Source organism: Blastomyces gilchristii, assembly GCF_000003855.2.
Source record: "Blastomyces gilchristii SLH14081 genomic scaffold supercont1.3, whole genome shotgun sequence".
In the NCBI taxonomy this organism is placed as follows: Eukaryota; Fungi; Ascomycota; class Eurotiomycetes; order Onygenales; family Ajellomycetaceae; genus Blastomyces; species Blastomyces gilchristii.
The window spans coordinates 3,184,893-3,200,967 of NW_003101680.1; the positions used below are offsets into that span (position 1 = coordinate 3,184,893).

The 16,075-nt window shown below is 45.2% G+C and overlaps 4 protein-coding genes across 5 annotated transcripts; 3 read left to right on the plus strand and 1 right to left on the minus strand.

The window, feature by feature from the left end:
* Window positions 1-2,610: 2,610 nt before the first annotated feature.
* BDBG_16539 (uncharacterized protein) lies at window positions 2,611-4,308 on the plus strand. Its single transcript, XM_031724475.1, has one exon. The coding sequence runs from the start codon at window positions 3,745-3,747 to the stop codon at window positions 4,048-4,050; it is 306 nt and encodes a 101-aa protein (XP_031576996.1). The 5' UTR covers window positions 2,611-3,744; the 3' UTR covers window positions 4,051-4,308.
* A 348-nt stretch (window positions 4,309-4,656) lies between these two features.
* On the plus strand, window positions 4,657-10,141 carry BDBG_02303 (protein farnesyltransferase subunit beta). Its single transcript, XM_031720730.1, has 8 exons — window positions 4,657-5,524; window positions 5,744-5,899; window positions 5,984-6,058; window positions 6,113-6,240; window positions 6,311-6,428; window positions 6,485-6,763; window positions 6,890-8,200; window positions 8,263-10,141. Exons 1-7 carry the CDS (start codon window positions 4,812-4,814, stop codon window positions 7,173-7,175), a joined length of 1,755 nt encoding a protein of 584 aa, XP_031576997.1. The 5' UTR covers window positions 4,657-4,811; the 3' UTR covers window positions 7,176-8,200; window positions 8,263-10,141.
* Window positions 10,142-10,143: 2 nt separating this feature from the next.
* BDBG_02304 (uncharacterized protein) lies at window positions 10,144-10,688 on the plus strand (the record flags this gene model as incomplete). Its single annotated transcript, XM_002627587.2, has 1 exon — window positions 10,144-10,688. Exon 1 carries the CDS (start codon window positions 10,251-10,253, stop codon window positions 10,686-10,688), a length of 438 nt encoding a protein of 145 aa, XP_002627633.1. The 5' UTR covers window positions 10,144-10,250.
* Window positions 10,689-13,214: 2,526 nt separating this feature from the next.
* On the minus strand, window positions 13,215-15,872 carry BDBG_02306. 2 transcript variants are annotated; one of them, XM_031720731.1, is made up of 6 exons: window positions 15,792-15,872; window positions 15,136-15,696; window positions 14,876-15,083; window positions 14,439-14,754; window positions 13,868-14,358; window positions 13,215-13,792 (listed from the first exon to the last, which is right to left on the minus strand). In XM_031720731.1, the coding sequence occupies exons 3-5, from the start codon at window positions 14,972-14,974 to the stop codon at window positions 14,264-14,266; spliced, it is 510 nt and encodes a 169-aa protein (XP_031576998.1). In that variant the 5' UTR covers window positions 14,975-15,083; window positions 15,136-15,696; window positions 15,792-15,872; the 3' UTR covers window positions 13,215-13,792; window positions 13,868-14,263. The 2 variants fall into 2 exon arrangements, with proteins under 2 accessions (XP_031576998.1, XP_031576999.1); XM_031720732.1 differs by lacking the exon at window positions 15,792-15,872 and having other exon boundaries at window positions 14,876-15,650.
* Window positions 15,873-16,075: the final 203 nt, after the last annotated feature.

The following is a 16,075-nucleotide window of genomic DNA, read 5'->3' on the forward strand; positions in this document are numbered from 1 at the left end:
AACTATCAGAAGTATTCACAGTAGAAAGATAAAATATAGAAGTTAAATATATAATAGTATTCAAGCTGAGTTATAAATAGTATTCATGAACTTCAGTCTATATAGTTGTATATAATCAAGAGCTGCTAACTCTATTAATTATATAAGAGATAGAAAATAGAGATAAAGAATCTGCAAGAAGTGAGATTTCTTACAGTCTGTAAACAGTCTATTGAAATAGATATATTATCTGAGATTAAGTTTTATTACTGTGAGATTTATAGTTCTGATATATCTTCATTAACAGCAGTCTATAAAAAGAAAACTATTATTCAAAGAGCTTACTATATTATCAGATGTTATAGAGAATATCTCTTATTAACTTCATTTTTAACTCAATTAAGAAAACAGCTGCAGTCATTATCTTTAATAATTAATTCATCTCTCAGTTCTACAGATCTCTCTTCAGTCTTTCATCAATCATCTGTATCATCATTCAACTCATTCTCAAGTCAATCTTATTTCATCTTTAGAGATATGCTTTCACTGTAGTTACAGTTCTATCTCTTTTATTAATAAGCTGTAAAATCAATCTTGCAGAGTCTTCTGTTTTGAGCTTAGCTCTGCAATGTCTTTGTACACAGAGGCTCGTGTGCATTAAGATATTTTATTTATTGGTTATGACCATACACAGCATCACAAGGTTCCCTTTTCTATTATATGTACCTTGTTTCTTTTATGCAGCCTACATTACAATGTAAGTCAACATATTATTCCATCCATAGCCATATTTGTAGCTGTTGCATGCATCAGTTTCACGTTTTGCTCTCCCCCCCCCCGACCGGTCAGCTACCAGCACCAATCATTCTCCCCTTTACGGTGTGTCGCGAGGGAAAATATCCCAATCTGGCCTTATCACTCACTCCTTGGTCTGCAGCGCTGAAGGGGCAAAGTCCGTGTGATCCATCGCGTTTATTTCCATTATATTATTCCCCAAAGGGCTTGACATCATCCAGTGATGGCATACAAGCATGGATATGTTATGGACTGTCAGGCCTGATTATATTTTTTCAAGTCAACATCAGACGAGTATGGCATTATTCTGAGGTAAGTTATACATGAACTTGTACCATGGTCGTCATATCTTCTCCCTCCCTACCTTCCAATTTTTATTCTTTAATCCCATCACCGCTTGAGCAATCATCTACTATCTATCCCCTTTCCATACTGGAAATACTCGCCTGGCGCCTCAGTAATTCTCCTCCTCCCAGACCGCCCTCGATGTAGTTGGAATTTTGGTAACCCATTGAACCCGCCTGCTTTCCAGAAATGGAAACTTTGGGAGACCTGTGGACACCTGGCAGGGCAGGGAGGAGGGGATTGCCGAAAACGGAAATGCCCGCGTTGGTTGTATGGCTGCGCCTTTTTGTTTCTCGACGCAGAATATGTCCTCTTGCTGTCATTATTCTTTTATTGGTCTTGTATTTTACTTGACTTTACTTTATTATTTATTTATTTTTACTTTAACCATTTCCTGCCCCCCTATTTCCCTCAACCACGCTCGGAATTACCATATCTGCCTCCCTGATCGTGGATCTGCGCCACGTACGTGCAGCTCCGACTGTATATAGCGCATTGTGCCAATGCATCATTATATCATTGCATCATTGCATGCTCGCTTGCAAACGAGCTCCCTTGATCCTGAGCCAAGCAGAGGGAAAAGAGAGAGAGAGAGAAAAAAAAAGGCATCATTGATCCCGCAGGATCAAAGGAAAAATAACTTCTCACCGTTCAATTGCTGTGCAAATATATGCTCTATACCCAGAATGGATGCCCACCCAAACCAAGAGCTACTGGCAGTGCGCTGCGCTCTAATAGAGTGTATGAGACTTTTTTTATTTTTTTTAAAAAAAGGAGACCTGAAAATATTTGAGGGAGGCTGGTATGTACTTGTCAAAATAAGGTTAAAGATTGCGTGCATGGGGCAACCCGCATCAAGGAGGATATGGAGAATTTTTTTCTTTTGAGCCGGGAATACATACTATGCAAGAAATGCATACGCAGCGTACTGCATATGCTCCACCTGGTTGCCTGGGGTGGGCGGGGAATATGATATATGCGCTCTATACCGCCATTCTGTGTCTTATTAATTGGGGAGAATGTGACTTTTTCTTTCTCTTTGCAGTATCGTCGGCAAGCGGCCAGGCGGGATCCTCTCAAGTGCGCTTTTTAATTTCTTGCCTTTCTCCTTTCTCCTTTCTCTCCCTGTCATTGCTCCTTTCCATTCCTCTCCTCGTTCCCGCGTTACCTAACCTTTCTCCAAATCCACTCATACTCATACCGCCAGGAGAGTTAAGCTTGGGGGAGAGGGGGTGCCCCCCGCTCCATCGACCGCTCCGATCTGATCGATTTGACTGGCAATGACTAAAATAATATTTCGAAACCAGAGCTGGAAACTTTCTAGCAACCACAGATCCCGATCCATGATCCATGATCTGAACGTCGATGGAGAGATTCGGCGGGACTCCATCATCATCCCATAAGCCGCCCCGCCCCCTTTCTTCTCCACTACACAGAAAACGAAAAACAGAGATTGATGATAGATACGATAGATACCAGGGTCCAAAGGGCCGAGTGGGAAGGCTGGACAAAAACTATGCAGACACCGCGGAGCGGATGGGGTGATTGGAAGCGGTCAGGGAAGGCCCCTGTCTACCTGTCTACCTGTCTACCTATCTGTCTACTGGGCTTTCAGTTAGCATACCACATATCCATCCATTGAGTGAGGGGAGAGGGGCCCTGGAGATCGCCTGTTTCATTTCAAAATAAATAAAATAAAATAAAATAAAAGTCCCCGCAAGTTTTACCTTCGATATTTTTTATTTTTTAATTTTTTTTTATGGGTCGGAAAGACACCGCTCCTCGGCCATCCCGGAGGGTTAATAAACATACGGTGAATCTGCATATACTTTTGTCCCCCCGTTTCTTTCTTCCTTTCCCCTCGCCCCTCGCAAGGCACTCACCAATTCCCGACGTGTAATTGGGATACGTTTCCGTCAAAATTGACCGCTAGAGGTTGATTGAAGAGGCGGTAGGACTGAAAATAGAATCTAGAAACGATCCATCATCACCGCAGAATCGACGCGCCATCATGGTACGACATGTCCTGGCCTGGCCTGGCCTGGCCTGGCTAGGAATGATATGGGATGATATGCGTTAAGCTCGGAAAGGGAAATCCACTATTGATTAGTGAGAAAAAAAATCCTATACGGACTTAGCTCAGGGAGGTGGCATTCCCCTCTCTCATATCGATTCTCTCCTTCCTTGGAGGTCATGTTCTTGAGTCTGGGGGAGAAAGGGAGGGGGGAGAAAAACCAATGTGCTTCTTCTCCCGTGCTGAATCGTTCAAACTCTTGCAGTGGCCTCTGTTGATACCGGATACGGTATGCGGAAAATGTTTTGCGTCTCTCTAGACGGAGGATATTTGGTTTGCGGTAAATGTACTCGGAAATTCTTTCTTAGACGTACCTACCACCTATGACTACTCACTCCTTTCGAACCAAAACATAATTTACAAGGAGAGAGAGAAAGGAATAGATCTCCCATATCCTCATATCCTGCAATTGTTCCTTTTAGAATAAACTCCGCATCTCCTCTTCCTCTTCTCCTTTTTTTTCTTCTCCTCCTTTCATTTTGTTGAGCCAGTCCCGGACGACTTGTATAGGATAAAAAAAAAATCTAATCCAACCAGAGCACTGCCACAGCATGATGTTTTACCGATTGATCACGATTAGCTTCAGCCCATCACAACATGGAGGCATTTTTGGCTGGAGTCTGTTCCGTCGCGCATCCCGCCTACATCATTTTTGTATGGGGTGCAATAGAAATGGCACTCGCAGCCGTCTCGCGGGTCATAGAAATGCGCCCAGCCTTTGGGTGGTCTTATATTTGCTGTGCTATCCGATGCCAGCAGGAGCCATTCGTGTGGTTGTTTGGCCTTTCGAGAGAAGAACATGTTTCAAAGCGCAGAAATTCGTCTTAATTTTCACGCATGGAGGAGGGGCTGCATAGCTGTACTCAAAGTTTCTTTCTTTCTTTCTTTCTTTCTTTCTTTCTTTCTTTTTTCTTTTTTCCCTTTTTCTCCCAGATATCTCCCCGTTTGACGAAAAAGGACAATGTCTATCGCCCGCTTGTGAGCACAGTCGACCAGCCTGTTGGGACATGTACGGATTCAAATAGAAGAATTCATTGTGGAGAAGAAGAGCATGGCGGGATGAGTATAATGGAAGCAAAATGAGAGGAGATTGGACACGGAGCAAACGCGGAGCACAAAAATCCTTATCGCCTACCTTTGCTACTCATGTTCAAGGGACGAGGTTAATAATATGTACGTGTCCACAGAGATGGAACCCGCGCAGGATTTTGCAATGTGGCGAAGCTGTGCGTGTATCCTCATAGAAGGAAAATGAATAAAATAGATACTGTTAAACGTTGTAGATACTCACAGCTTCATAGTATAGAAATGGACCCTTCATCTTGCACAGATGGCCAAGGTAAACTAGTTGGGAGACGAGACTCTCGTGGTGGTGTGCGGAGAGAGGAGCGAGCCAGCGAACGGATCAAGGTTTTCTAAGATATTTAAGTTGACTAAACAATAGTTAGTAATATCAGCGAACAAAACAATTCATTCGCAGACAAAGGAACTCTCAACAGCACAATACGAATAACAACCCCCTCAATGTAAGCAACAAAGAGCCGAAGGATATATTGACGCATTCCTTGAAGCATAAAAAAGCATCATACATGGAGGCTCGAACCTACGCAAGCAGGACATGATTAGAGGCAAATATCGCCGTCCAGTCCGCTTCCCCACGACCGCCCCATATAACAAAGAATCTGCCCCAGGGACAGCATCGGCATCATCATCGGCATCATCATCTCACGCCCGCCTCAGAACAACCATAAGCAGGTTGCATGGCCGTAGCGGCACTCCTAGGGACAACACCTTACAGCAACGACACAAGCAACCGCAGTTGAAATCCGATTCATCCCCCCACACTACTCCTACTACCACCACTGCTACTACTGCCATTGGGGAACCTTCATCAAGCTCACCAGTGCACCCTCATTCGCACGACAAGCGGAGTAAAAAGAAGAAGAAGAAGAAGGAGAAGAAAAAGAATAACATGGCTGCCCCACCAAGCCTCCCCGCTCAACCCCACTATCAAAAGAGCATTCCGGACCTATTCACACAGCTACCCCTCATCCGCGACCAGTTGGTTACGGAGACTTCGAAGACGCAGGATGCCACGGTTGACCAGTGTCTCCCGTTCCTGAAGGGGCTGGCCAGTTCGCAGAATGGCCCGTTCAATCGATTTGGTGTGCCAAGGCTGGACCGGGACGAGCATGTTTCGTTCCTATATGACTCGCTCGAGTCTTATCCGGAGCGTTTTGTTGGGCTTGATTCAAGTCGTCCGTGGATGGTCTATTGGGCGTTGGCGGGATTGCATTTTTTGGGAGAAGATGTTACGAAGTTTCGGGAGCGGTAGGTTTTTTGATTGTTGTTTATGTCTGATTTATGATTTTTTATTTTTATTTTTTTCCCTTCCTGGTGTGATATACCATATCCACCATTTATGGTGTGGGGGGGGTGCTGTCAAAACCTGACAGATCTTCGATGCGCAAGGGAGACGAGTACATTTTTGAAAGTTTATTTGGGTTTCTCGTGTTACCATCCCACTAACTTGCTACTCTAAACGTCCAGAGTCATAGCTACTGCTGCCCCGATGCAAAACCCTACAGGGGGTTTTGGCGGAGGGCACGGTCAGATGTCGCATTGCGCTTCTTCTTACGCACTTATACTTTCTCTAGCCCTGGTGGGCGGGCAGGATGCATTTAAACTAGTCAATCGGACAGCGATGTGAGTCTTCCTAGTATGCCTTTGCATACCGCTTTGTGTCAATTGTTCCCCCTTTGTCCGAAAGATCCTAATCTGATAGATAAGGTGGCGATGGCTGGGGAAATTGAAGCAAGCAGATGGTGGCTTTCAGGTAACCCTTGGCGGTGAGGAGGATGTACGGTAAGATTCCCGAACCACGTTTGAAGTCGAATATTATTCACTAACGGGCTGCAGAGGTGCATACTGTGCGATGGTGATAATTGCATTGCTGGATCTTCCGCTCCAACTCCCTCCGGATTCGCCCGCTAGACATGCTGGCCTAGACACCTTCATAAGCGGGCTGCCAGAATATTTGTCTAGATGTAAGAGAAGAAGAAAAGAAAGAACATGTGGCATCACCTGGGAGGTAGAGCTGATCATTATTTCGTCTAGGTCAAACCTTCGAAGGTGGCATTTCTGGAAGTCCGGGGACGGAAGCACACGGTGCATATGCATTTTGTGCTTTGGCATGTCTATGCATTCTTGGCGACCCTAAGGAGATGATCAATAGGTGCGTCATGAGTCCTGTTCATGTACTGCGGAGGTATTGCTAAGCCCGTTTTCCAGATATATGGATCTTCCGCTCTTGATATCATGGCTCTCAGCTAGACAGTGTGCCCCTGAAGGTGGGTTCGCGGGAAGGACTAACAAACTGGTCGATGGATGTTACAGCCACTGGGTTGGCGGTTGCTGGCCCTTGATCCAAGCCGCAGTCAATGGCATCCAGTCTACATCCACCCCGTCATATTCAAGATCTGGCAGTCTTTTCCACCGCGAAGGATTGACGCGATATATCCTCAATTGTTGTCAAGGGCCCCATGGCGGACTACGAGATAAACCAGGCAAGTAAGTGCATTCTCCGGCCCGTGGGGTATGCGCATCATCCGCTTATGTGCAGGAGAAAATTGTGGATAGTTTATGGAATTTTTTTCTTCTTCTTTTTTTATCGGCGTAACTGATTCCCTCTTTTAGAAACCCCGATTCCTACCATACCTGTTATATCCTCTCTGGATTAAGCACCGCCCAGCACCACCACTTCAATACAGGCGTTGCATCGGTGACAGGACCCGACAATCCTTTTCCGTCCGCATTTTCCTGGTCGCATGCACCTGTAACCGCTTCAACGGAACACGACCAGTCTACTATCGTTTTTGATGAAGGAGATCGACTAGAAGTGGTCCATCCTCTCTTCGTGATCCCGCATCGTGCAGCGGAGAATATGCGGGAATGGTGTGAGAAGTATCCTCTCCAAATTTGAACATCAAAAAGGTCCGCATTTATCGGCATGACACAATGGTGTTTTGGGCTGAACATTATGGGAAGGCAACCTTTGTGCCGCTTCGAAGATATATAGTTCGGATCCAAGAGATCCAGTAGGAGAAGTTAGGATTGTTTTTCCTGTATATACTACATAGGCAAGTTCTTGAGACAACTAGAAGGTAGTAAGGCTACGAACAACGTAAGATCAAGGCTAGTTGTCTTTTCAATCTCGCGTACTGGAACGCTCAAATCTTCATGTTCCTACTGGAGGAAACAGTCCAAATGAACTGAATCCCATGTCTTGGCGTCCATTGTAACCTTCTGTAACTGGTCACGTTTTCCAGAGTCAAAAGCAACCTCCTCGCCTCTCTCTCTTCCTTCTGAGGAGAATATCCTGTGTCTCGGTGGCATGGTTTGATCATATTGACGCCATAGGAATGTTACATCCAGAAGAAGCGTTGAGGGCTGAGCTAAACAGCACCCCTTTCTTTCTTCTTGTATCACTAGTTTGTCCTGACTGCAGCTGCAAGCCGTATCCAGCGAGGGGGTTATATGACCTCTGATTCCAGATGGGCCAGCTCGCCTCTGATTCCTGAGACGCTTCTTCAGGTCGTGACGTGAAAATGAACGAACCTGCGCGAGAGTAAGACGGCAAGAATGAGAGTGTGTTTTATTTCTTCAGGTCGCATTGTGGATCTGCACGATTATATCGCCTCCTGCAAGCACGGGAAGCATTCATTAGCATAGCGAATCATCCTCTCCCCTTGGCTAGGAGGAGTCAATCTTGGGATTACGAGAAGACGCCAGGATTATCCTGTTTCTTCCCCAATACCCTGTCCAATGATGCTGCCGTCGACTGTTACGAACAAAATGTCGGGAACGAAACGGTTTGCGGAATAATATGGGTGGAACATTTAACCTTTTATCATGCTTCCTGGGCAGTTGAACTAAGGGCGCACTTGATTCGCCGAAAGCCACACATAAATGTGCATAGGCGCAGGCGTTAGTTTTCGTTTATCCTTGGTAGGTGATTTATGCGGACTTCAACGTCTTTTTTCGTTGAACGATTACTTACATGCCCATAGGGAGTTATGACTTTCTGGAAAAGGAGATCTTCGATCATTACTATCCTATGATTTCACCCATTTTTAAGGGTCTCTCTGCGAGAAATATTTATTCGTATTTAAAAGCGGCAAAGTACATGTACATGCTGGACCCTCGTGGTCTGCGTCGTCCATTTCTGGAACATGATGCAGCGTCTTCCCCACTGGTGAGGAGCCATCGATTGCCAACTCATCATTGCATCCTCAATGCCTGTCACTAGTCGAACGACAACGCACCGGCAGCGCCAGTTCCTTTGCCCAAACACTGCGTTTTGGATCCATTTCGTATCAATATTCCGCTGAGTTCGGAGGCTGCCTAGTTGCCGCAGGTTTGTCGATTATACTGCCACTCAGCCGAACTCTGAGCAGAAGTGTTCCTCGTTTATCGTGTCCTACTGTCATATTAGTGGATTACGTGCGACTCTGATGATGACCCGGCAAATCGGTCATTCTTGATGCAAAACTTGTGGCATAACCCCCTGCTCCCTTATAAGGACTAGCGAAAGAACAAGGGTCGATGAATGGAGGCAGATGAGAGTTTGTGGGGCTGGAGCTTCCCGAGAAAAGGCAACTATTAATTTACTGCAGACAATTCTGGCATCATGCGTTTCGCGCCAGGATTCTACTTCAAATTCAGCGCGTCTTGGGCATCGCGAATCCAACCATTGCGAATATAAAATACATTAGCGGAAGTTGGTAGTGTTCCAGCACGCCGAGAGAGGGTGATTCTGCTCCTGCTCTGCGGGGTCTGTACCATTTTCTGGCTGTGCTTTGAGGGAGACGCCTCGTAAGACCAAACGTTGCGCACAATCTGGCTTTGGCAGCACTGGTGGGCCTACGGTACAGCTGTTCGAGTGTCTTGTCTGAGCCGGACGAGCCAATCCTCGTCGCTTAGATCGACGCCGAATTAAATCTTGATAGGCTCAACAATGAAGTTCTCGAGCTTCCCCATTATCCGTCACTGGCAGAAAGCCATGCCAACACATCAAGGCAGGAATAATCAAAAAAAACTCAGGTAGAGAGCGATAATTTCCTTTCCCACAGCATCCCCCTTTTCTATCCGGTCATTTCAAATCCCTCGATTGAGTTAAACCTTGATTGCCAGGGTTAATACCTATTTCTAGCCCCACCCATATATTTTACGCTACATTAAATCACGCTTGCTTCGCTGTCTACAATGGCTTGTTTTCTCATTAGACGTATCGGCCAGAGCAACCTTTTTTATTTTTATTTTTTGTATCGCATATTTTAGAGCCTTTACCCGCTATTCTTTTATTAATCCATAGGTACCTCCCGGTTTATTTGCCAATCTGCCAACAACCTGTTTGTCCAGCACACTTAAAGGATCTTAAGGCGGTTGTATACTGGTGGCGCTGCTGGGCATCAAGCTTCTTCATCCTCCTTAGGTTCATACTGCCAATTCAACGACCTCACTTGGGCACCTCCAGCCTTAATCGTCGGGTATCAAGTTCGATATTCCGTCGGGATTTTCACCATCGAAATGTACTACATTCTGTACCTTGCGAGTATGTTGCCCTAAATATCCTAGGAGAGATTGTGGAAGCTTGAGCGAAAATGGAAAAGAAAACAAAACCAGCCCAGCATATCAATTGCTTTTTCATGAGTCGTCATGCCTGCCCCGCAGATAACTTAACGATGCTGTGATTTTCTTTTTCTTTTGGTCAAGGTGCCTGCTTTTTTATTCCAGCGGTTAACTGGGAACCAACCCACAAGAAAACTTGCTGTCTCTTCCCCTTCCCCTTCACCATTAATCCGGGATCAACTGGGCCTAATAAGCTTTTATACCCCGGAGTTTTTTTTTAAACCCTGAGCATCCGCGGCTATCAAAAGCTCATCGTTGTTGGCTGATTGTTTTCTTATTGTTTAAAAAAAATAATAAATGAAAATGGAGGGCGTCAGGCAGAAATTCCCTACGTCAGGCAAACATATAACGTTGCACAGCCAATAACATGTTTTTTCTGTCTGCAGGTCTTTGCCGCCGCCGTCGCTGGCCGGAACCCTTTTACGAATCATATCCATGTGCTGCCGGGTATGGCTGCATTGTGCGCGTCAATAATCGCGAATACCAGACGGACGTCTATTGCGAAACGGAAGCGCTGGCCAGAGAAAGCGCAGCTATGCGCGCCTATCTGATCTGTCGGAATTTCTCCGTCAACGATGGGATGTATCCTGCAGGTCACGACCATGGAGGGATTGTGCAAGGGATTCCGGTTGCGATTGGCACAGGACGACGTGGTCGGTTTGGCGATGACACGGATACGTCCACCAGTAGTGGAAGTCGGAGTGGGGGTAGCAGTCCTGAGAGCCACGAGGGAGGACGACTGGGCCGTGATCGCCGGCCTGCTGGTCCAACGAGAACACTAGCATACGGCCAGCGGGGACTTTGAATTTGTTTCCGGCCTTATCGATCCCAGTGGAGCGAGGTCTACTTTTCGGGCACAGCCCTTGACGAGTATCGCGATTCGCCAATAAAAAGGGAGCCTAACCATGGAAAAAAAAGAAAGAAAGATAAAACAGCCGCCGTTGTGCAGCTGAAACCGCTTTCCCTCCAAAATTTCTTCGACAAGAAAACAAAAAGCAGGGGGAAAAGAAGAAGGGACAGAAAAAGAAAAGAAAAGAATCGGCCGACAAAGAGCTTAACGATTTTACGACTGCGATGTTTTTCAAACAAATGATTTTAAGGGATGAGGTTTTGGGCAGGTAAATACAGGACTGCCTACAATCGCCACTGCGATATATCCATGATGATACGAATATAACGGCCACGAAAAATAACGACATGAGACGATTTCCCATAGATCCGTTTTGCATTTCCCTTTTGATATTCTCATATATATCTTCACTGAAGCTGTACTGTACAACAGCAATGGAATATCACTCCCCCAGTCGGCTACCTTGTTTATGTACCTCTCCTGTCTGCTTTATTTACCGTTTATAATGTTTTTTTTTTTTCCCTCACATGAACTTATGTCCGGGTATATGTTTTTGCAACCCAACGGGCCAGAACCTCAGTTGCTCTTTGATTTTGGCAGACAGGCAGTGGCAGGGCCGATTTCTAAGGAGAGCTATTACTCGGCGACGAGAAGAGAAAGGGGGAAGTGTGGTGGAAGGAATCTCCGTGAATTTGAAATCCTTTAGGTTTTCACAGTGACCTCCATTTACTCGATTCAACAGCTCATCTGTCTCTTTTCCATTATTTATTTCGCTTATGACAAACAAAACTATTACATTACCTCTCTGTTCACTGAGAGGGCTTACTTAGGGTGGAATTTGCCAGTCTATTGTTTTCTAGGAAACAAGCATCCTTTTTTTGTGTTCGAGTGATTTCCATTTCAATTTTTTTTCATTCTTTTTTTCCCTTTCATTTTTACCATTTTATAATCATTCTTATGATGCCTCTAATTTCGACTTCTTGTTGAAGTGCATCGGCCGAACGTCCAGGAGTAGAAAACACCCCTACCCTTCTTTTTGTTTTTCTCCCTGTCTCTTTCTCCGCTATCATATAATTTTCCTTCCTGATTGAGCCTGATCTCCTGCTCAGGGGGATTTATGGGCAATTTAGGGGCTGAACTTTAACAACACCCATGATAGTGATAGTAAGCTTGGAGTATTTTAGAATAGGAAGAAAGAATAAGTTCGGTGTTTCTCATGATTCAATGACTGGCTCTTGGTTTCTCTACTACTCCGTAGAGGCGTGTGAGTAACTAGTGGTTTCAACACGTAATAGGAGCTAGCAAATGACCTCTCATGAATATCTTCATGTCCCGACATAGAGCCTTGGAATCTGGGAACATGTGGTGAAAAAGAACGATATATTTTTTCCACTACTATTTTAAGCTGATCTGCCGGCACGCTGGCAGCTCCGCCAGGGCTTTTTGTAACGGCCTGAACTCACTGCTACCCCTTGGCCTCAGTTCAACGAGGATAATTGAATGAATGGGTCGGTCTAGTATTCCTAATTACATTTTTGGGCTTTGATCAAGGATAAAGATCTCCTTGTGAGATACCCTCTAGTGCACCTCAATGTGTACATCCTCCATTCCCTGGGTATAGTAGGTATGAAACATGAACTAGCTTCAGGTATGTCACGGCTCCCCCCGAGGGATATGATGATAGAGATGTCAAACGAGATGTGAAGGTGAAGAGAGCAACTCGAATATCTTCTGACAAAACGAAGACATTCAACAGAGAGCTTTCCGGGGCCATGCAGATAGATCTTCATCGCGTCAGAGGAATCCTTTATATTTCGGCTACAAAATAACGGTCACCAATATCGGCCTCAGTGGGATTTTATTCTTTTCCTTGAGCTGTATTGGCGGTAAAGCTGACAGGGGAAGAAACAACTCACTGTCACTTATAATTTTCAACCTCGATTCTCGGTTCTACCTAGTGTCACTCTCTTCACTAGTTAGTTAGTTAAGTTAGTTAACCCAACTAACTATAACTTAAGTAATTAGTTAACTATAAATCGCTACTGTTGGCCCTTCCCTCCTCGAGCACGAACACCAGTGAAAACTTCATCATCCAGATCTGTATACCAAAATATCAGTTCCTGATTGATATTGGCCGATATTTCAATGGATATCTATGAGATATTCTTTCTCTGCAATTCAAAGATCTTATGATTATCTTTGTTCCCTCCAGCAACCGACGTCATTCATGGCTTTCTCCCAAGCCACCAACCGGGGATGTCCTAGCCAATCAATATGTCAGGGCTTGACTTCGATCAAATGGGCTCTATGAATGGACTGACTTAGGGTGACGAGGTAGTAATGGCAGAACGGTGATACATTATCCTCTTCTCGCTCGATGCCACGATACTGCTACTGTCTCAGCAAGTAAATTTCATGAATCTCCATGCCACATCACCTACGCGGGAGCTTGAAATGGAGTGGAATGGGAAGGGGCGAAATATCAAGTACAAGTAACGATGTAAGTATTTCTGGGACTTTCCAGTTGATTAGAACTAATAAATGGTCTAAATACTAAGGAAACAACACACTCTGCTTTTCATTTTCGCGTCATCATACATTGCCAAGTAAAGGCAAAGAGCATCCTCTAGTCTTCGTTTGCCCGGGGGGGAATTCAAACGCCAACGAGAGCAGAGACGCTACAAGAATAATCCCAAATGTCGACAAATGCAAGAGATACATAACAGATTGTTGCCGCAACAAAACCAGGGCAGAGTCACGTTATTCAACCAGCACCGGTAAAGGAGTCGAAAATCCTTCATTGGATGACCACCGGGTAGAGCGCTCTTTGATAGGTCGAACAATTACCTCACCTCGCTCATATTTAGAAATTCTAGAAGATGCGTGACTCAACCAGGAAGTTGAAGTCACTTCTTCATCCCGGACAATTGGCCGGCTTAAAGAGACGGTCGATATTGATATACTCTTCTTGGAAGTCATATCACCGTTTGCTCGTCAACTACCTCGTCATCGAAAGAGCACCCGCCAACAGGCGAAACTTGGGAGCTTCCTACCAAAAGCTAAAGAAATCAGACCGGTTGTTAGCTAACTAACTAATGAAAAGCTTAAGGGCTTAACTAAGCGGTTTAACGCACCTAGTCCGTTCCATCTATATGCCACCACCTCTACGCTGTAGGCAAGATTGAAGCGAAGGAAACGAAAAATGATTGATAGCACCAACTCGAAGATTATTTCAACGTCCAAAGGAGGAAAACAGGAAAGAGAACGCCTTAATATACTAATTAAACCTCTACCGCCCAATATGACTGGCTCGGCCAGTCCACCGATAAGGGGGAAGGAAAAGAGTCGTTCGGAGAATCGGAAACGATGGCTAACGAAGGAAATAAATAGGCATCCGGGCAATGATTTAGGAAAAATACTAAGGCAGCAGAGTTATAAAATAAAACCCATGTTGCAACCGGACAGCTGTGATATGTTGTCCAGCAAAAAATCATAGGAAGTCGAACCGTATACAATTTAAGGGCGGCACTTTAGTGGGTGCCATTCCGGACAGGGTCATAATATCCACCATTTTGTCTTTCGGTGCCGCTGGTAGGGCTTTGATCATTCTTCGGTTGGCCCTGGCCTATTAACAAGAATGATCTATCAGCGTCTGGTCGTGGGAAACAATATGTCAACATGGCGACGGACGGGTATTGGTACTACCTGAATTCCCAGACCCTGAATCTTCACCTTTCCGACGATTACGATTATTGCGAAAGTCTCGAGAGCGGAACACGCTGTACAACAGCCATCCTGTTACCCAGTTGGGGCCATATTCGCCGTCCGTAATGCCGCGATCAAACCATGCCCGTGTGACCGGTCTAGAGTTTCGCCATATTTCTAGAATACCCCATCGCTGCCTCTCTTGTCGGATATGGTGCCAGAAATACGGTGGTCGGATCGAAGGGTCGTTCCTCAGGTTTTCAACGAGGTTTGAACTATCCTGATTTAATTGATTGTACACAACAATGGCTTCATCCTAAAGCTTGCTGGTTAATAAAAGATACCATTCCCAGAATATTCCTGAGGCTACACCACCGTGCGCCCCTAAAAGACCTCCTAGGCATGGAAAATCCTCCGACATTTCGTGGAAAACTTACTCTCATTGCTCGATAATAAGGCTCATGTTGAGGGTTATTCGCATCGAGGCCCAAGGCATGCATAAAATCCTCCTTGGACACGCGAGGGCCAACAGCCATCCTGAGAGTTGATCAAAAGCTTCCGATAAACAATATGATCATAAGTTTTAATTGCTAAGAGTGAGGGGACTACCTCATGGATTTCCTTATGCTCACTTTTAGTCACTGTCTGTGATGAAGAGTTAGTAAAGAGAAGGTGAGGTTTATACGGAAATATATACATTTATATTCGAGTCGTTCAAGAACTGTCTGGGTAGCAAACATCCTGCAGCTTCCCTGAAACCAGCTCTTTCCCAACAGAAAGGGAAAGAAAAGCAAAAAAGAATCTGAAAGAAGGGCTGGACGCGGACTAATCCTGCGTGGATTTACGGTAAGTACTTCTTTTGATTGATGCATTCAAGAATATGTCATGTGCGACTGGGTTTACCCGATACCTAATGTACCTGTCCAAGTAGCCAGCTTCCGCATTAAGGGCGCTGCGTAAAGTTCGACTCATTATTGCCGGATTTTCGGATTTTCGGTTCCTCCTGCAAGCGTCCGCGCCATGGCAGTGTCTAACCATTGTCATGGATTCTCCGAGCTCACTTGAAGAACCGAAAGATGGGCATAGCGTTGAATAAGTATGCTTCTGCTAACCCTCATGCTGTTTGGAGCCTCGGGTTATTCCTGTTCCGAGACATCGTTTCTTGAGCCTGTGTGGAAAGGAAATCGTCAATGAAACCGCTGAATGATGAAACCGCTGAATGATAATAATCTTTACTCCGGAGGACCTAACAGTGAAACTACACTTGTGTTAGCTTCAACGGCTCGTTACCCTGGCTATTGATTGTACCGTTTCTGTGAGACGCTCGACTTCCTATCATCGGCAACTGCATACCACCTTTATTCAATCTAGATTATATAAAAGCTGCTTGCTAGCGAACACTTAAATACGTCTTGATACATGGGGACATCCTCGGGTTGGCACTGGCAAATCAGATCCCTTGCTGATGATCGCAAACCCTTGAATCTTGACGATAACAAACTACGTTGATTTCCAGTTTCTAACTTACCCTCTCTTGAAGTACTGCGGGAAACGATCATATTGGCTGCACTGTTAAGTCCTTTGTTGCCCAAGATTTACATCGTGGACTGATAGCCTAGCCTGCTGTCATTGAATGC